The 22,337-nt window shown below is 42.6% G+C and overlaps 1 protein-coding gene across 5 annotated transcripts in view; it reads right to left on the minus strand.

Annotated features, from left to right (window-relative positions):
* The window catches only part of VPS13B (vacuolar protein sorting 13 homolog B), a 1,020,896-nt gene that overhangs the window by 989,383 nt on the left and 9,176 nt on the right, over positions 1-22,337 (minus strand). For all 5 annotated transcript variants that reach the window (XM_040432419.1, XM_040432415.1, XM_040432418.1 and 2 more), the window contains exon 3: positions 14,203-14,346. In XM_040432419.1, the coding sequence (XP_040288353.1) occupies positions 14,203-14,346 (144 nt within the window). The remainder of the gene's footprint in view (positions 1-14,202; positions 14,347-22,337) is intronic.

Here is a 22,337-nt window from a genome sequence, read left to right on the forward strand (position 1 = left end):
CAAATTCCACTGTGTAGGGGGTGCTGCCACACATTCAGGTTTTTTTTCTCTGCAGTTTTTGAAGCCCCTCCATTTAATTCTATGGTTGTGCCGGAGATGGCACAGTGCTGTACTTAGCTTTCTTCGGCGCTCCCCTGTGGATAGGGGATAACTTATAACCGGAACAACCCTTTAAGCCAGGCATGCTCAACCTGTGGCCCGCCAGCTGTTGTAAAACTACAGCTCCCACAATGCCCTGCTGTAGGATGATAGCTGTAGGCTGTTGGGGCATGCTGGTAGTTGTAGTTTTGCAACAGCTGGAGGGCCGCAGGTTGAGCATCCCTGCTTTAAGCAATAGGGTCGTCACAATATCAGAATTTGGACTTCCATTTGGATGCCAAGTGCAAGATCATTATTCTCGATACCAAAATGATACTTTGCAAAAAAAAAGAAGCAGCCCTTCCTTTCTTCAAATCTGTATATTGTATAGTACTATGTAGGCTTGAGCGAATCGAGTTTCGGATCATAGATCCAAAATTGATTTGCTCAAAAACTTCGGTGTTAATGCGATGGATTGCCTTGCTCCTGGGGTGATCAGTACTAGACTGCCTAGCTCGAGGGGTGATCGGCGACAGATTTCCTAGTTCCAGGGGTGATCGGCGATAGACTGCCTAGCTCCTGGGATGATCAGTAATAGACTGCCTAGCTCCTGGGGTGATCAGTAATAGACTGCCTAGCTCCAGCGGTGATCGGCGATAGATTTCCTAGTTCCAGGGGTGATCGGCGATAGATTGCCTAGCTCCTGGGATGATCAGGCGACAGAAAGCCTGCTTCAATGTCAGCGCCAGAATGGACAAAAGACCGGTCACCAGTGAAACACAAACCAAAGGATCTCACTAAATGCTCAGAGGGCAGTCTCCCTACGCATCTGCTTTTAAGTTAGGCACTGCATGAAATTATACAATCGGAAATCTATACAGAGATTTAAAAAGGCACCGTTTTGTCCATAGGGTTAACTTGCACTAAACTCCAATGACAAACTCTCCAATCTTTCATTTCCAAACCGAATACTTTTTGACACAGTTCAGGCTATTTTTTTTTTTTACTCTGTCTATCAACACCTAAGTGCCAGATCTCTACAGATTTAAGATCTGTTTATTGGATTGGAAAGCGTACCCAACCTCAGAGTGTTATTGTTGTGTTTCTAACGCCACAACCTCACCGCTCCAAGGTTTGCCAGCTTCCAAAACATGTCTCAACTATAGGCTTTCATCCGTGAAGCAATGCAGTAACAGTGATTTATACATTCGAGCAGAGTGGCCTTTTAACTGCACTCGTAAGCGTAGTTCACACATCCAGGCAGCTGCTGAACTCAACATTTCTGATCGTGGATGAGATTCACGGAAAACAGTTCTCAGCATCCACATCCAAGGGTACATTCTTATAAAAAGTGTCTGTCTATAACATGCTTACAGCAAACCTAAAGGGACACTCCGGGCAAACGTGATATACTGTATTACACCTAGTACAAGCCCTATGTGGGTGCAGCGTTTCAAAACCGACCAAAGAAAAAATCCATGTGTCAGGCGATGCATTGGCGTCACCCACTTGGCGTCAGCGAGATGACACGCCACATACCTGGGACACTGCTGCAACCACTGACGCCGGTGAGCGCAGGTCACACGGAGTATATGGGCAGGCTGTCGCTGCAACCAAAGACCAGCTCGGCGGAGCAGAGCAGCAGCGATAGGTTAGTCTACATTGTTTTATGTTTTTATCATTGAGGGACTTCTTTTTAATAAGTTGGATAACCCCACTAATCAGCTTTTCTCAAAGTGGACATTTATCACATATCCATAAAATAGATGTTAAATATCTGACCACCGGGATACCCAACATTTACTAGTATGGGTGTCCCCAGCTCACGGTTTCTCCTGTCACACAACTGCACTGAGGAAGAATCTGAATATAGTGGTTGTCGAGCATGCATGGTGTCACTCCATTCAAAGTCTATGGGACTAATGTAGTCAGCCTAGGCCGTTTCCATAGACCATGAATAAAGTGGCAGGGAGCATGCTCGACCACCACTCCACTGAAGCAACAAGGGGCTCAGGACCCTTGCTCCAGTGATTGAGCGGGTCCAAACAATAAAGCTCCAAGCGATCAGACACTTATCACCAACCCTTTTAAACTGTCCCAGGTGACAAATACTTAGGCAACAGTGCCATCAAGGTCACACTAAGGTCCTCTCAGATTTGTTTTAAGAAAACTCACATTAATAACTAAGAAAAGTGAAGACTCATGAAGAAACTAAAAATATAATATATTTAAATATACTTTATAAAAATATACAGTACTTTTATGGTACCAAATTAAACAATATAAAATATTCAGCTTGAACTCGCCCCTTTACAATGGACAGTTAGAGGAGTTTTCCGACACCTGGGACTCCCGCCAATCAGCAGTTTGAGAAGGCACCAACTTTTTCAAGGGCCAGCGCTATATAGAAATGCCTATTCTTGTCTTGCGGACAAGAATAGGACATGCTCTATATTATTTTCGGGGCTGCAGAACGGAACTACGGATGGGGACAGCACACTGTGTGCTGTCCGCATCTTTTGCAGCCCTATTGAAATGAATGGGTCCGCCCCGTTCCAGATGCGCACCTGTACATACAAGCGTCTGAATGAGCCCTTATTCAGGGAGATTAATTATTTTATTGATTCATGTCATAAGAGACAATTTTTCAGAAAAAAAAGCTCCATCATAATCTGCAAGCAGTCACTACACAGGTAACAATTTATCAGTAATTTCCTCTTTGCAGGTTTCTCTAACAGGTTAAAGCAGTCACTTGTAAAAAGCCGCTCTGCAGAGTCCATTGGTGATATTATTTTACCCAACAGATGACCCATAAACTGAACTTTCCAAAATGGAACACTCTCCGCCACTTGTCATTGATACAGCGAGCCTGCTACTCCTCACAGCTGTCACAACAGCTCCCCAGAACGTTCCATTCATTGGCAAGTCTTCCGAGAATTCATATATCACACGGCCGAATCAGAGGAGACCTAAGTAGTACAACCACTTGCCATCTACACTGAAAAAGAAAATATTGTTTCGCAACCTGAAGATTATTACCGAGCTATTATCTAATTTGACAAAAAATAATCCGCACTCTACTATCATCCGGAAGGTTACGGCAATTATGAGAGATTGTAACTAAATCTTTCTGGGATAGAGATGAAGAATGTATAAAAACGTGCAGAAGAAGAAAAAAAAAAGGCAAATTTCCCTGTACTCGTGTATGTAAGAGCCGATCTTAAGTGCTAGGTGCTCAGAGATACTTAGAAAGAAAGGAAAGAAGGTTCCACCATTTTTGATACCAAGAATGGTGCCCTCTGCATTCCTTTTATTGCCAAAATGTCCTCTTGAAAACATTGTGCAGTACTCCATGGAACTTTTACATGGATGAACACCTCTCTGACTTGAATATGGAGATTGTGAAGCAGGTAGCAAATGGACGTTAAAGGGGGTCTCCAGGAATAATGATTTTTTTGCAAGTGCCGCCAGCCCGCCTCCGATTAATACTTACATGCTCTCCACATGTTCCAGTCCCCGCATGGTGTTTCCTCCTTGCCGTAGTATGGGCATGTCACATGCTCCGCTGCAGCCAAAGACTTCAGTGGTGACGTGCTGCTTGTGGCTGCTCATTGGCTGCAGTGGAGCATGTGACCATGCCCACGTTGCGGCAGATGTAGACACTGCGCAGGGCCCAGAACATGCGGGAGACACCTCGGAGGACCGGAGCAGTGAAGAGCAGGTAAGTATGAATCTTCTGTTTACAGAAACAAGCTGGGGCACTTGCAAGAAGAAAAAAAAACATCATTCACAGAGAAAACATTTAAGGGATGGGGCGGGGTTCTTATCCTTTATGTAAATTGACATCTTGCTGAAAAACGACTTACTTGCATTCCTCATGTTCTGGAACATGTTCTGGACTCTAAGTGATATTCCTTTATTATTCCCGCTAAAAGTTATAAACAAATTGCTAGCGGTTTGCAATGAAGGTTCAGATGGGTGTTACCAGTTGAGGCAGTGCATACACAGTGTGACACCATCCAATTACTGCTGCCAGTGTCAGACTGTGCGCGTAACTCCCTCAAAAGGTAACACCCACCTGGACCTTCATTGTAAACTGCTAGCAATTCAGTCATAATTTCTAGCAGGAATATTAAAGGAATGGTACAAAATTCCTTTACCGGTTACTGGCCCATACAGCTCCACATTCTCTTTTTGTAATTACATGGGACCATCTGATCAGTGATTAATAGCATTCTCTGGGTAAAGGCCACTTTACACAGGCCGACAATCAGGGCAACGATAGGAAAGGTGCGTCCCTATGAATGCTCCTTCCCGATAACTGTTCTGAGTAAAGGTGCTGCCACTAGTGCGGTCACCTCAATCGTGCGGTCTGAACCGCAATATACTGCCTGGAAACAATGATTCTGTATGCGGAGGAATGATCGCAGTAGCGATCCCTCGTCCCCCATACAGCGGAGATGATGGCTGCATGTAAATGCGGCTCATGTGTCCTCTGACGAGCAGGCAATTATAGGGAAGGAACAGACGGTTCGTAACTGATAAGACGGCCCCTTGTACAAGTGAGCAGACCCTTAAATTGATAAATTACAATTTTTACAGAATATTTTCCCACTAAATATGCTGTAGATAAATATATAGATACATGTATAAAAATTAATTGTGCAGAAAAAGTCCCAAATGCCGCAAAGTGAAAAAATAATAAAAATGATTTTTTTAATTTAACTCGTCTGAACCGTATGACCTCTGCATTTCCAGAAATTGCACACGGCTCATCAAGTAAAGTCTGCAAAGCGGTCAGTCCAAAAGGATCGGAGAATTGCCAGTCCCTGGAGAAAATCATCATTATTAGCCAACATTGAGAGCTGTTACACACCATTACTGTAACTCGCGTTAATCTAAACTAGACATGAAAACTTTCCACCGTTAGTCATAGAGTAATTACTACTGCAAACAAGAAAAAAAAATGTCATTACCGCTAGAAGCCTTTTTTCATACTACAGGAGCAAATTTCCCTAAAATTTACAGGCAACTTACTCCACACCTACCAAAATATGGCCAAACCAGTAAAGGAATTTCGCAGTAAGTTACACGACAGACAGTCATGACCTCAGCGGCCGGTGATTAGACAAAAACTTACATGAAGCAGAAGAGGAAATGCTCTCCAACAAGTCCAGTTACTTATAACGAAAGGGAAAAATAGCTTCCATAAGGCTGGCGGCACAACTACAGTAATTAAGAGGAAATTCAATGCATTTACTTTCAGTTACAGTATAACCTAATGGTCTAAATAAAAGGTGAAATTACCATATTACAAGCGAATAGCATGCGCCCTGACCTGTCACTGTAAGGCCCCTTGCAGACGACCAAGTGTCTCGCTCAAAGTCCGCAGCGCAGCTCCCGGCCTGACCCCCCAGCACTGACGGGGTCACATAGCATTATATTGATATATGACGCTATGTAACCCTTATAGTTCTGGAATGGATTGGATAACACTGGCAGCATTATGTCAGTGTTATCTAATACATCCCAGAACTAAAAATCTAATCAAAACCGAAAACATCTTCTCGATTCTGCTACTGTCAAGGGTTTCATTAAAGTCTGCAATTACCAACAGAAGTACTCCCTTCATGAACGAAGCTAAGCCTGCCACAAGCTCTACAATTCGGGTGGCAGAGGATGATTAAAGGAGTTTTCCGAGACTTTAAAGGCTATGTACACTTTAGGGGGCAATTTTTTTATTCTTATTTTAAAGGGTTTCCACCATCAGAAATACTGTTATGTAGCTAATGTCAGCACTACATAACAGTGTGTTTTTTACATTTCTCCCTGCAGCCGTTTTGATAAAATAAGCACTTTTATAATATGCTAATGGGCCTCTAGGTGCTATGTGGGCGTAAAATCAGCACCTAGAGGCTCCGTCTACTCACCCTTTATCCCGCCCAGGTCCTCTGTTCTGCCCGCCACGCTCCTCTTGATTGAGGTCACGGTTCGCAGCATTGCTGACGAAATCCCGCGCTGTTCACTTTTGTATTCAGCGCAGGCGCAGTAAGTGAAGGCTGCTCTCCTGATGCTGGCTTCCTCACTGTGACGTAGTCGGCGCATACAGACGTGCACGGCGCAGGCGCGGGATTTCGTCAGCAATGCTGCGAACCGTGACATCAATCAAGAGGAGCGGGATGGGCAGAACAGAGGACCTGGGCGGGATAAAGGGTGCCATGTCCCATTTAAAGCCCCCCTGATGCACCCCTACAGTAGAAACTCCCCAAAAATCAACCCTATTTTGGAAACTAGGGGATAAGGTGTCAGTTTTATTGGTACTATTTTGGGGTACATATGATTTATATTTGCTCTATATTAAGTTTTTTGTGAGGCAAGGTAACAAAAAAATTGCTGTTTTGGCACCGTTTTGTTATCTTAAATTTTTTACAAGATTCATCCGACATGGTAGATCATGTGCGCTATTTTTATAGAGCAGGTTGTTACGGACGCAGTGATATCAAATATGTCTACTTTTTTTGTTTGTTTCTTTCAGTTTTCCATAATAAGGCATTTTTGAAAAAGAAATTATGTTTTTGTGTGTCCATTTTCTGAACGCCATATGTTTTTTATAGAGGGTGTACAGGCGCTCTATGAACAACTGTCGGGGGACACCAATCTGCCGAATGAGCAGTAGGAATTTTTATTAGGTGGAGTGAAATACATACTTGCTCACAAATTTTTTTTGTTTGAACACAAATTTTATGTTCAGCGAACCGGCACCGCCATGGGCACCAGATTCGCCCCCAGCTATGCCAATTTGTTTTTGCCCCAGTGGAAAGTGGAAGTCATCATGCCCAAGCTGGGGGCGAGTCTGGTGCTATGGCGGAGATATATCGATGACATTTTGTTCATATGGCGAGACACACTTGATTCTTTGGATCTGTTTTTAAATAATATCAACATCAATGAGAGGAACCTGTGTACATGGGGATAAACTATGTTGTAACACATACTTCAAAAACCAGTAACTAAAAACAGTTTTATCAGGTTTGCAAGCTGTCATCTTCCACGCTGGCTCATCAATGTCCCTACCAGTCAATTTCGGAGATTGAAACAGAATTGTACTGAAGAGAGCAAATTTGAGGATGAAGCTGCTGGGTTGAGACAACAATTATTAGAAAGGGATTATCCGGTGCAAATAATAGACAGTTCTTTAGAAAAGGTGAAAAAAATGGAAAGGAAGGATTTTTTTCTCTGTGAGTACCCCCCAACAACAGGATGAAACCTTGAGAATTGTTCTTCCATTTAATTCCCAATACAGGATAATGGAAAGAAGTATACGGAGGCATTGGGGTCACCTACTAAATGACAAACTTATAGGTGGCCTTTTGAATGAGACTCCAAAGATCACTTATACAAGAGCAGGATACTTGGCGGGAAAAGTAGCCCCAACTGTGAAAAGAAAAAAATATTCTCAGAGTAAAGAAAATTGGTTGGCGGTTAATGTTTTTTTTAGATGTGGCAGACGTGCCAATTGTAGAATCACTACTTTCCCTAAGAAAACCATTAAGGTGGAGTCAATGGTCAATTCCTTTAGTCTGGACATACAAGAATGTTTGACATGTGATTCCACTGATGTTATCTACTTGCTGGAATGCAGCTGCAGAAAGCAGTATATAGGGAGAACGAAAAGAACCCTCAAAAAGAGGGTAGCGGAACACATCTCAAACATCAAGAAAGGGCTGGACACACACTCACTATCGAGACATTTTAAGTTAATACATAATTGTGACCCCACCGGTTTAAGATTTACGGCGATTGAGAAGGTTAAAAAGCTTTGGAGAGGGGGGAACCAAATAGCGCACATGTCTAGACAAAAATCGCGAAGGATCTTTGAATATGACACGATTGTTCTGAGGGGCTTGAACGCTGAAATGGAGGTTTTTGGTTTCCTGTGAGGAGAGGGGGGGTTGCCCGGTGGTGATGGGACATCAGAGTCTGGTCGTCTATCGACACTCCGATCTCCCCTCCCTGTCGGACAGCTCTCCCTTTTACATCATCCTCATTTTCTTCTAGGGACCGGGGATCTCCATGTTCAGGGTCCCTGTCAAACAACATATAGTTGGGATCATAGTTCATTTTGGGGTCCTTATACTGACATGCTGGCTGAATATTGAGGTGTCCTCTTAGTATCTACAGGATAGCCAACTTTATGGGGGAGCATGAATCTATTCACACACGGCACCCCGTTTGATAAAGGAATAAATCGCCCCAAGAAACGCAGATTCACACCTGTGCGTTTTTTTGGCAGGTTACTGTGGGACCTTGCGTATTTCTCCAGATCCTATTTTAGTGGATGCAAATAGCATTGCATGTTTTATATGTAATTTTATACATAATTTTATATGTGTGTGATTATTTATGTTTTATATATACATATGTTTTACTCATGGAGGCATTGCAACTTTTTGTATAAGATGATGGCAGTAGTATGGGCTGTTTCTATACTAGGTGGTGAGGGAGTATGATAGGAAGAAGAAATATGACCCTGGTCCACTCCGGAGTTTAGTAAATGCATGATAATGTGAAGCATTATGGGAGTAGAGGTACAGCACCTCGAAACGCGTCTGGCGTGAGGAGTGAGCGTTACATTGAATATCTGCAAGAAGAAAAGAAGATAAAGGAGAATCAGCTTTGTCCGGATTCTGAGTAAGCGGTCGCCTATCAGTGACGTCATCTCAGCTTTGGAAAAATTTGTAAAAGTAGACCAGGCACTCTATATATGTAGCCAACAAGTGAGATATTTATTAAATGTAATACAATCAACTACTAAAATGACAACATAAAATAATAGCATAAAATAGCAGTAGCACAGTAGATAATAGTAAATAGCAATATAATAGCAGCAACAGATATTAATAAATAGCAATAAAATAGCAGCAACAGACAATATAGCAGCAATTGGTAGCAAGTGTCAGTAGCTAACTGCAACAAAGGTATCGTTCAATGGCAGCAATTTGAAGCAAAGGCATAAAGTCCATCCAGATAAACCGCAAATATAAATCGGAAGCTCCTTAAAACTGCAATGATGCCAATGTCCTTTTTCAAATATGTTACCCAAGTAATGGGTCTGAATAATGTCTTATATTAAGATTCCACTCCACTGGACACTGGATACAGAGTCAGCTGAGATCAACGAGTCGGTATTGAGAGACGGGAATGAGACAAGAGTAAGGTAACAGTGAATAAGCAAATACAACTGTGTGGGACGCCACATTGCGGTTAACATTGTACCCTCTAGTCTCTTCCATTATACCGTGAACCAACCAGGAGTGGAATCTTAATATAAGACATTATTCAGACCCATTACTTGGGTAACATATTTGAAAAAGGACATTGGCATCATTGCAGTTTTAAGGAGCTTCCGATTTATATTTGCGGTTTATCTGGATGGACTTTATGCCTTTGCTTCAAATTGCTGCCATTGAACGATACCTTGTTGCAGTTAGCTACTGACACTTGCTACCAATTGCTGCTATATTGTCTGTTGCTGCTATTTTATTGCTATTTATTAATATCTGTTGCTGCTATTATATTGCTATTTACTATTATCTACTGTGCTACTGCTATTTTATGCTATTATTTTATGTTGTCATTTTAGTAGTTGATTGTATTACATTTAATAAATATCTCACTTGTTGGCTACATATATAGAGTGCCTGGTCTACTTTTACAAATTTTTCCACAACCCCCTTGGGCCACTTAGACCAAGAGCACCTGTTCCGCATTGTCTAATTGGAGTGATCCACAGATTTTCTTCTCTATGTCATCTCAGCTTTACCCGGTCTCCTAAGTAACCAGGTCACGTGGGACGCCACGCTGAGGTCTAGCACACCACGTGGGACGCCGCTGGTGTGCGGCCTCCTGGAATCAGCGCTGCAAAAGAGGAAGTGAAGACGTGCAAGACCCAGCTCCTGGGGGGTACCCATTATGGCATTTTGAATGTACCAGGTGACTTTGAGCTGTGTTACCAACTGTTACTAGTGCCGCATATATCAATTGGACTTTAACTTTGAACGATCAGAAGTCATTGTACATTTGATTTTAGGGGATATGTTTTCAGGTTGAATAAATTATGCATCATTGTTCTTTCAAATGAGCCCTTTTGAGTGTGCCTCTTCTTTGCTTTTGGCATCTACGTTTTTTTTTTCTGCCGATAGTCTTGTGCAATGGCTCGTTTTTTGCAGAAAGAGTTTAGGTTTTCATTGGTACCATTGTTGGGTACATATGATTTTTTGATCATTCATTATTACACTTTATGGGGCAAGGTGACCAAAAAATTGGCTGTTTTGAAACAGTTTTTATTTATTTATTTTTACAGCGTTCATCTGAGGGGTTAGGTCATGTGACAGTTTTATAGAGCAGATCGTTACGGATGTGGCAATTCCCAATATGTATACTTTTTCTTATTTATTTAAGTTTTACACAATAATAGCATTTCTGAAACTCAAAAATTTATGTTTTAGGGTCTCCATAGTCTGAGAGCCATAGCTTTTTTATTTTTTGGGCTCATTTTTTGCGGGATGAGGTAACGGTTTGATTGGTACTTTTTTCGGGTGTATAAGCCTTTTTGATCGCTTGGCTTTGCACTTTTTGTGATGTAAGGTGACAAAAATGCGCCAGCCCATCAGTGCCGGTGACGTCACTGGGCTTCCCAGCAGCCCCATGGAGAGCCAGGTTTGTCACCGTAACGCCTGAAAATGCCAGGGCAAAGGAGCTCGAACTGCTCCGATGCTCAAGTCAGGGGGTCTGCCTGGGTGAAAATGGAGGTATGTTCGGGTTCAGCTCTGAACCCGGACAACCCCTTTAAATAATAAATCGTTAATCTCGAGCATAAAAGTGGTGACCTTTTGGCAGAATGGATATAACATTCACGCATTCTGCTGTGTGATGCAGAAGCCAGAGCGCAAGACAGTAAAAGACAATAGTGCAGTTTAAGTACACGATTACTGCACCTTCAACTTATGAAACAATATTCTGGCACAGTCAATAACAAAAAAAATAATAACTTGTTGAACATGGAACAGCTCGCAAACCGACCTCGGTGACAACCCAGAACACAATCCGTATTGATCTGTTTTCCAAATCTTTTATTACCTGCTGAACGCGCACATATGTCTTTCCAGTTATGTCACGTTCTGACAATAATCTTTCTGGCACTGCAGAGATCATGCCACCGGATTTTGACAATGGTTTTTTCAGACCAGTTCCCAAACATAATGCAAGTTTAATAAGAAAATATTTATGTCCACGCTTCGCCCAACACCACAAACTATATAAGGGACCATAAAAAAAGGCCTCTGTATAAGCAAAGTACATAAGGTTTACTGCTAAACACGAATCAACATAAAAATGCACAAATAAAATGATAAATATCATCTAGGAAGAGGTAAAGTTTAACATTCCTGCGCTGAAATTTGAGCAAAACGTACCGGAGTATACTGATCTGCCATTCTATGACCGTACATTAAACTGTAAAGCACAATGAAGGCATGAAGCAAGAATTTCCTTTTAGTCTGGATTCACACATGAGTTTGCAGCTTTTCGGGGTGTTTTAATCGTTTTTTTTCCTTAGCAAAAGTCTGCATATGCAGCATTTTGTGGCATTTAAGGGTTAATTCTTTTTTTCCCCAAAAGGAAGCATGCTCTGGATTTAACTTTTTTTGCATTTTATATATTTTTTTCAATAGACCTATATAGGACTTGAAAAACAGAAATAATGTTACAAATCTAACAAAATGAAAATACATTCTGCTAAAAAAAACACTATAAAAAATGCTTGCATTTAGGCAAAAAAATTAAATGAATAAAAAATTGATTTTATTAATATGCAAATTACCTCTACAAGGAGCCCAAGGGGCTGTCCCTCTGGCCGTTGGATCCCAGCCGTGCCCATCATCTCGGAGCCCAGCACCGCCCTGCTGTTAATTATTCACTCCTCTCCGCGCATTTTTTATTTTTTTTTCTAGTGCGCCATAATCTCGAGCATGTGCCATGGTTACACTGGTCTGGGCCCGTACGGTGTCCTGGAAAGAAGGCTCACCGAAGCAAGCGCGCATATGCCATGGTTACACTGGTCTGGGCCCGTACGGTGTCCTGGAAAGAAGGCTCACCGAAGCAAGCGCGTATATGCCAGCTGTCTGTGCACTTTGCTCGACCCGGAAAGGAAGAGCAGAGTGCGCAGACAGCTGGCGCATGCGCGCTTGCTTCGGTGAGGCTGCTGCCAGGACACTGCGCGGGCCCAGACCTGTGTAACCAGGGCGCATGCACAAGATTATGGCGCACTAGAAAAAAAAAATCTGTGAGGAGAAGAGTGAATAATTAACAGCGGAGCCGTGCTAGGCTCCGAGAAAATGGGCGCGGCTGGGCTCCAACAAACAGAGGGACTGCCTCTTGGGCTCCTTATAGATGTAACTTGCATATTAATAAAAGTGATTTTTAGCCTAAAATGACAAGACAGATGGGGATAAGACTAGTATATTTTAAACTGAATCGTGGAGACTGATGTGATTATGTGAAAATCTCTGTAGCTAAAATCCGGATTACAGAATCCCTTTAAGGGTAATTTCACGGCTCTTGCCCCTGCAAGTCGTCCGCCCCATGGTGAATTAGAAACAGCACATCATCTCTTCTACTACAGTGGACTGGTAGCCTCTACTTAATTTTACTTTTTGGTTGGACAACCCCTTTAAGGATAGCCACAGTTAAATTATATGCAGCACCGTCTTGAACACAACAGGCAGAATGTACTAAGCCCTTGTGCCATAAAAGTGTTGTGAGTCACTTAATAAACTTGTGCATCTCACACAAGCACAAACGAGATAAAGCCTAGTGTATGACAGGGAAGAGGGTATGCAAATCAGCTCTTAGCAAGCTCTGCCTCTGATGCCACCAGATGTAAGGCAGCTATCCTATAAGTCATTGTTCCACCCCTTAAATAGGCTTGGATAATAAATAAGCCAGCACCTCATCTGCAGACAGCTGCTTCGGGGTGATTGCCCCTCATCAGTGCAGAGCAGAAAGTACTGGCTTAACTGGGTGACAGGCCTAAGTCAGGATTTGGGGAGTACTATATCTCCTTATCTCTGCTCTGCACTAATGAGGGCCAATCTCCCCAAAACAGCTGTCTGCAGATGAGATGCTGGCTTTTTTTTTTTTTTTTATCCAAGTCATGTGTCAAGGCCTGTTTAAAAGGTCGAACCTTGATTTCTAGGATAGTTACCTTACATATGGTGGTATTAGATGCAGAGCTTGCTAAGAGCTCATTGGCAGCCAGTGTTGCCTGGCCTATAAGACTTCTCAAGCCAGTAAGTATTTCTCCGCAAGGTTATATGGTATCCCCCCCGAATAGTGTGCAATAGGGCAGTCATGATAAATTCCACCCAAAATAGATTTTAGAGTCAACCTTAGGCCTCATTCACATGCATGAGGCTGTGTGCATGCTACAATTTTTTAAACCCCTGTAGAACAAAAAATAGGACACTTTTATTTTTATTTTTTTGCGGGGCCGCTGGACAGACATACGGATGCGGACAGCACACAGGGTTCTGTTGGCATCTTTTACGGCTAGACTGAAATGAATAGGTCCGCGTCCAATTTTCATTTAATCTGCTCTGTACTTGACAATTATTTTTATGGTGGCCATAGACGTCACAGTTATGGTTAACAATCCGAACATGTTCACGGTAATCTTTACATCTATGCTACTAAAAATGATCAGTCCATTGGTCAGAACACTTTGGTGGAAATTTATCAAACTGGTGTAAAGTAGAACTGGCTTACTTGGCCCTAGCAAACAATCAGATTCCACCTTTCATTTTTCAGAGCTCTAATAGAAAATGAAAGGTGGAATCTGATTGGCTGCTATGAGCAACTTAGTTAATTCTACTTTACACCAATTTTGATAAATCTCCCCCACTGACAGTTCATGATTCCAAGATTTTCTCGCCCATTGGAGGCAAATGATACAATCCCATTCTTTATTTTATTATTATCCAATATAAAGGAACAATATTGTCCCATAACACGATCGCAAATCACAAAAAGATGACTAATACAAATGCAAACAAGCGGATGGTTTACCTGTACTCCATCTTTTAATTTCAGGATGCACTCCATAGTGTTGATGGTTATCACAACAGACTCTGACCCGAGTTTGGTCCATGGTACATGAATCCGTAACTCGTGTATGTGACCACTGAGAAATGTGAATGGTAGCTTTAGTTCCTAAAGAAAATAACAAAAACCAAATCATTAGACGGCATATATAACATGAACACAAATCTCAAAGGGTATATCCTGGGAAAGATAACGATGACTTATGCAGCGGAGGTCTCAGTTCCGGCACCCCCACCAATCAGCTGTTTCGGACAGCCGCTGCGCTCTCAGGAATCCTGGTGAGCGATACTAAATCCCAGCAGCAGTGATGGCCAGTTCGCAGTGTTCGCCGACTAACACATGCGATCTGCCATCTTTATTCCCAAGCCCGGCGATGCAGAGGTAAGTCCTTACCTGTGCCTGCGCCACGATCCGCTCTGAAACACATGCGGTCACCGGGAGCAGGCAGTTCCGAGAACAGCTGCCGGGGGCCTTCATCGGGCTGTTCTCGGAACTGCCTGCTCCTGGTGACCGCATGTGTTTCATAGCGGCTGAAATCTGACCAGTGTCACTTTAAGTGCTGATAACTTTAAAACGCTTTTACTTATCCAGGCCATTCTGAGATTATTTTTTCGTCACATATTGTACTTCATGACACTGGTAAAATGAAGTAAAAAAAAATCATTTTTATTTATAAAAAAATACCAAATTTACCAAAAATGTGTAAAAAATTGCAAATTTTCAAGTTTCAATTTCTCTACTTCTAGAATACATAGTAATACCTCCAAAAATAGTTATTACTTTACATTCCCCATATGTCTACTTCATGTTAAGATCATTTTGGGAATGATATTTTATTTTTTGGGGATGTTACAAGGCTGAGAAGTTTAGAAGCAAATCTTGAAATTTTCAAAAACCCAATGTTTAGGGACCAGTTCAGGTCTGAAGTCACTTTGCGAGGCTTACATAATAGAAACCACCCAAAAATGACCCCATTCTATAAACTACACCCCTCAAGGTATTCAAAACTGATTTTTACAAACTTTGTTAACCCTTTAGGTGTTCCACAAGAATTAATGGAAAATAGAGATACAATTTCACTTTTTTGGCAGATTTTCCATTTCAATAATTTTTTTCCAGTTACAAAGCAAGGGTTAACAGCCAAACCAAACTCAATATTTATGGCCCTGATTCTTTAGTTTACAGAAACACCCCATATGTGGTTGTAAACTACTGTACGGGCACACGGCAGGGCGCAGAAGGAAAGGAATGCCATACGGTTTTTGGAAGGCAGATTTTGCTGGACTGGTTTTTTTGACACCATGTCCCATTTGAAGCCCCCCTGATGCACCCCTAGAGTAGAAACTCCAAAAAAGTGGCCCCATTTTAGAAACTACGGGATAGGGTGGCAGTATTGTTGGTACTAGTTTAGGGTACATATGATTTTTGGTTGCTCTATATTACACTTTTTGTGAGGCAAGATAACAAGAAATAGCTGTTTTGGCAACGTTTTTATTTTTTGTTATTTACAACATTCATCTGACAGGTTAGATCATGTGATATTTTTTTAAACTTTATTTGGGGAAAATGAAGTTTTTGCTTATTTTTACTTGAAAATTTTAATTTTTGTTGGGGAAAATTTTATTTTTTCCACTTTTTTTTTGTCCCACATTGGGACTTGAACTTTTGGAGGTCTAATCCTTTACAATGCATTCCAATACTTCTGTATTGGAATGCATTGGCTGTATGAGTAATACAGTGTGTATTAGGCTACTTTCACACTAGCGTTTTTCTTTTCCGGCATAGAGTTCCGTCCTAGGGGCTCAAATCCGGAAAATAACTGATCAGTTTAATCCTAATGCATTCTGAATGGAGAGAAATCCGTTCAGGATGCATCAGGATGTCTTCAGTTCAGTCTTTTTGACTGATCAGGCTTTTCAGAAAACCGTAGCATGTTGTATTTTTACCTCCAGCCAAAAATCCGTAACACTTTGACTGAACGCCGGATCCAGCATTTTTCCCATTGACTTGCATTAACTCCGGATCCAGCACCGTGTGTTCCGTCAAAACGGATCCGGCTTTTGCATGTTAAACCCGAAAAATGTGAAAAAAAGGTTAAAGTCCATAAATGGCGGATCCGTTTTTTCCCATGCATTTTTTCATTGTGATCCAAATCCTGATCAGGATTCAAATGTAATCAGTTTTCACACGTTTTTTCCGGATCTGGCGGGCAGTTCCGTTGACGGAATTGAACGCCGGATTCAAACAACGCTAGTGTGAAAGTAACCTTACTCATACAGCTTCCGGCCTGTGAGATCCAGGGGGCTGGATCTCACAGGCTCTTCACCAGAAGGCAGCGCGATGCCTTCCTTAGGCATCGCGCTGCCTTCCATGCCATCGGGTCCCCCCCACAGCCCCATGGGGACCCGATGGCACCGCCGCCGCACCAGGTAAAAGCCGCAAACCGCAGGTCTGAATTGTGTCGATCGCTGACACGGGGGGTGGGTCACGGGACCCCCCCCGCGCATTTAGCCGAGGTTCCTGCTCAATGATTTGAGCAGGCAACTTGTTCCGATCACCACCCGCCGGGCGGCGGTGATCGGAACAACACATGACATACCGGTACGTCATGGGTCCTTAAGGACTCGGGAACCATGCCGTACCGATACGTCATGGGTCCCTAAGGGGTTAAATTTGTTATCTAACAAAATTTTTGTATTACTCTGTAATGTCATTGCTTTAAGTTTCTGTCCATGTAAATGACTGACAGGATCTTGGTCATTGTGTACAAATGTGTATTTTTTTTATAGTTTTATTTAAAATCAATAAAAATGATTTTCGATTTAAAAAAATATATAAAATTGAAAAACAATGCTCATATGCATATACACATTGAAATGAACAGGTCGGTGTTCAGTACAGATGCTATCCATTGTAAAAAACGGACCAGGATGGAAAAATTGCTTGTTCTGAAATAAGCTCTAATTATACTCCTGTATTTCAGGCAAGCAGCTACAAGAATGTATTAAAGGCTATAGACAACACTGACTAATTTCTAGTGTTATTGGCTACCACCAGTTAAAAAAAAAAAAAAAAAAGCTGCACAAATTCAGGTTTCAATCTTCATGGAAAAGAAGGTAAATGGCGTGATTGGAGCTGCCTCTGATCACGGACACTGTATATCAGCAGCCAACCGCCAGCTATGGTGTCGCCTCAGCTCATGAGCCAGCGCCATGTTCCGCCATGATGTCCAGCAACCAAGAAATATGGTTTCAGATCAGAACAATGTTACACAAAAACGCCCAGTGTGAAGTAACAATGCCCAAACACTTCATAAGCCAAAAGCTAATTAAGACTGATGAGCACCGAGCTTTCGATAGCAGAAATATTCTCTCCTTTAAATAAAACTTAAGGATCTTACAGTCGACTTATCCTATAAGAGAAATAAGATTTGTATGTGTTTCACTGTGGAGATTTACTTTGGCACCCTCGCAGCATAATCCTTATTAAAAATGTTATGTCTACTACCTTATCTAGAACATTTGAAAAGTCCAATTTCTCTCCTCCCTCCTAAAATAATACACATCTGATACTTGACACTGCGCTCAGTGCTCCCCGCTCTGTGTTCCTGCTCCAGTATTTTCTAATCTTATTTTCTAGACAATCTGTGTACAGTTATTATGAGTCTGGGCTTTGTGCTGAATTTTTTTTAAAAAGTGAAAAAAAAATCATCTCATTACATCTACACTAACACAGGGCACAGGCAAAGGTCAGGATCGGTTATGATCCAATTGGCGGATCCATTATGATCCATATTTGTTTTCTACTTTGAACTATAACTGGTCCAACAGGTTTCTGCTGATTTTTCCAGGAGCAAGAGGCAAATAAAACTGCCAGAGAAATAAGAACACAAGTGTGAATAGAGCCTTATTGTGAGTGTGGATAAAAAAAAAAAAAAAATACATCAAACAAGTGTAACCAGTTCAAAAGAATAAGCTCTCCTCTAGAAGGAAGAAAGCTGTCTCTCTAGTGCCACCTATAGGTCACCCACTAAAGAGCCTTGAAACATCAACGTATATTAAGGCCTCAGTCACAAGAAAGTGAAAAATCGCCATGTGACAGCCGTTTAAGTAACGGACATTTTTACAACCAATTGAAGTCTATAGGGCTATTCACATGGAATAGCGGCTGCCCGAAAAACCGACATGTCCAATTTTTTTGCCGTTTTCATGACCAGTCAGACCCCAATGAAATCAATGACGGCAGTAAACCCATATAACGGCCATTTAAAATGGCTACAAAGGGTTAAAATTTAAAAAAAAAAAAAAATCTGATCCACTTGATCGCACAAAAAATAAAAAAAACTATGGCTCTCAGACTATGGAGACACTAAAACAATTTTTTTTTGTTTCAAAATTGCTTTTATTGTGTTAAATGTAAAAAAAAAAAAGTAGACATATTAGATATTGCTACGTCCATAACAACCTGCTCTATAAAAACACCACATGACCTAAACCCTCGGGTAGACACCGTAAAAAAAAATCTTATAAAAACTGTGTCAAAAAAGCAAATTTTTGTCACCTTACATCACAAAAAGTCTAATACCAAGTAGGAATCGACCGATATTGATTTTTTAGGGCCGATAGTGATAATCTGTGAACTTTCAGGCCGATAGCCGATAATTTATTCCGATATTCTGTGAATTTTCATGTTTGAAAAAAAAATAAAAATTCCTACACAAATCTGCTGAAAATGAATGTTTATTGTTAACGTATAGTTTTTTTTTGTAAATCTTTATTTTTCATTTATAATTTAATATTTTGGTGTTTTTTAGTTTTTTTTTACACTAACTATTAGCTCCCTTAGGGAAAAGAACCATTGTCCTATTCACCCTGATAGATCTCTATCAGGGTGAATAGGACCTCACACTGTCCCTGCTGCCCTGTGCTCTGTGCACACAGCAGCAGGGAGCTGAACATGGCAGCCAGGGCTTCAATAGCGTCCTGGCTGCCATGGTAAGCGATCGGGCCCCAGCATTACACTGCTGGGGCTCCGATCAGAACTGCCAGTGAGGAGGAGGAGACAGGGGATCCTGTGGCCACTGCAACCAATGATTAATACTGGGGGGTGCACTGCGCCACTAATGATTAATACTAGGGGGCTTGGGTGGGGGGGGGGGGGCGCACTGCGCCACCAATGATTAATACTAGGGTTTGGTGCGGAACCTGAGGGGTTTACTACCGCAGATCGCAGCTAGTTGTCATAGAGGTCGGGAGCCAGCTATGTGATTCTGCAGCCAGCTCCCGCCTCCTGTTGAATTAGAATTAATGAGAGAGTTATCTTCAATGGTGGCGCAGTGGCCACAACCCCTCCCCTTCTCTTGTCCTCCCTCCTCTCATTGGCGGCAGCAGAGGCACATGGGGGAGGGAGACACTTCTTCCTTCTCCCCTGTGCTGCTGAGGGAACACAGAGCGCTGAGAGCAGCGCGATCCTTGTTCCCAATACGTTATCGGTATATCGGCAAAAAAGATGCCGATAACGTTAAAAATCCTGAATATCGGACTATAATATCGGTAAAACCGATAATCGGTCGATCCGTAATACCAAGCGATTAAGAAGTCATACGCACCCCAAAATAGTACCAATCAAACCGTCATCTGATCCCACAAAAAATTAGATCCTAAGACAATCGCCCAAAAAAATTAAACTATGGCTCTCAGAATATGGACACACTGAAACATGATTTATTCAGGCCAGGCACAGAGCCAAGCGGCGGCAGGCCAGGCACAGAGCCAAGCGGCGGCAGGCCAGGCACAGAGCCAAGCGGCGGCAGGCCAGGCACAGAGCCAAGCGGCGGCAGGCCAGGCACAGAGCCAAGCGGCGGCAGGCCAGGCACAGAGCCAAGCGGCGGCAGGCCAGGCACAGAGCCAAGCGGCGGTAGGACATGCACAAAGGCAAGCGGCGGCAGGCCATGCACAAAGGCAAGTGACAACAGGCCATGCACAGAGGCAAGTGGCAGCAGGCCCAACACAGAGGTAGCTTGCCTGGTTTGCTTACCAATCTTGGCGTATGTGCCGCCAAAGAAAGCACCAATATTGTCACACAGCTTCTGCCAACACCTGCATACAGAGCGTTGGTAAGGAGAGGAGAAAAGGCCCCATTCCAGCTGCTGACTTTTTTAGGCACACTGAGGCGCGATCCTGCTGAACTCCACATGCACAGAGGCAGGGTTAAGGAACAGAGGATCTAATCTCCATGAACCCATAGCCATCCATCGTGAGGTAACCACAAGCTGCATTACTCACTTCATCAGGGTTAGGATCAAGCCAGGGGATCTCCGCATAAGAGGTACTGGCACGGCCACTTAAAGGGTAGGAAGGATGAGGATGAACTCAACGATCGAACCCAGGCCATCAGAGAACCCACCTATAGGCTCGGACTCCACAGAGTCAGGCAGCAAGCCATGCACTGCCAGGTGGGTTCTGGGCTGCTAAGAGACTTCTACCCCGAGAGGTTTTAGCAAGGGGAGGCCCAATACCCCCTGATCCTAGTGCCAGCCTTAGGCCATAAAGTTCTTGTAGAATCTCTTCAACCCTAGAGCAGGGAACCTCTCTGCGTCCTTCCAGGAACAGGACAGGAAGAACATTGGCGGTTGGAGGGACCTTTTTAACCTCTCTGTTTCCTGTCCCAAGAAGGTCAAAGGGGAGCATCCTCCTGTTGTGCTTTAATGAGGGATGAACTGAAAAAACTTTAATAGGTCAGACACTGACACACAGGGTAGCTACCTATAGGTGGCATTGACATAAAAAAGGTAGCTATCTATAGGTTATCACAAGAAAGACAGTTTTCATCCTTCTAAAAGAGAGATAATTTGCATAATTTTTCACAGGGAGCACGGCCTGTAGGACTCCCTACTCCAGCTGGATCTCCTCAAGGAGAACTAGTACCTTCCAAGACCTATGAAAATTAAAAAGGAAGATTGTCAGGCCTCCATCTCTAGAACATCGCACATGTATGTGCTGACATCACCTGACTGTTGTGAGGTTCTATTACAGTCCATTCACATGTGGCAGATATGTCACAAAAAATTCAGAAAGTGTCTCATTCATCTGCTTGGGTTTTTTTTATTTTTATTGCTTCAGATGTAAGAAATAGATTTTCTTTCGCACAAAGTTTTGCAACAAAACCTGCTGCCTGTGAATATACTCTAAGGCCCCTTTCACACGGGCGAGTATTCCGCGCGCATGCGATGCGCGAGTTGAACACATTGCACCCGCACTGAATACCGACCCATTCATTTCTATGGGGCTGTTCACTTGAGCGGTGATTTTCACGCATCACTTGTGCGTTTGCGTGAAAATCGCAGCATGCTCTATTTTGTGCATTTTTCACGCAACGCAGGCCCCATAGAAGTAAATGGGGTTGCGTGAAAATCGCAAGCATCCGCAAGCAGTTGCGGTGCGATTTTCACGCACGGTTGCTAGGAGATGATCGGGGTGGAGACCCGATCATTATTATTTTTCCTTATAACATGGTTATAAGGGAAAATAATAGCATTCTGAATACAGAATGCATAGTAAACTAGCGCTGGAGGGGTTAAAAAAAAAATTTAATAAATTTAACTCGCCTTAATCCACTTGTTCACGCAGCCGGCATCTGTTCTGTCTTTAACTGTGAGCAATAGGACCTTTGATGACGTCACTACGCTCATCACATGATCACCATGTGATGAACGCAGTGACGTCATCAAAGGTCCTATTGCTCACAGTTAAAGACAGAAGGAGATGCCGGGCTGCGAGAACAAGTGGATTAAGGTGAGTTAAAAAATAATTGAACCCCTCCAGCGCTAGTTTACTATGCATTCTGTATTCAGAATGCTATTATTTTCCCTTATAACCATGTTATAAGGGAAAATAATACAATGTACAGAACACCGATCCCAAGCCTGAACTTCACTCGCGCGGAAAAATCCCGGGTGTTCCCGTAACGCGCCCGTGTGAAAGAGGCCTTATAGGTAATTACCCCTTGTGCAAAGAAAAAGTGGTCTTGCTGCAGTTAGGGTCTAGCTTTGACCCCTTAAAGATGTGGCTGCTTTGGGCCTTAAAGGGTTATTCCAGGAT

Source organism: Bufo bufo, chromosome 5, assembly GCF_905171765.1.
Source record: "Bufo bufo chromosome 5, aBufBuf1.1, whole genome shotgun sequence".
NCBI classification, from domain to species: domain Eukaryota; kingdom Metazoa; phylum Chordata; class Amphibia; order Anura; family Bufonidae; genus Bufo; species Bufo bufo.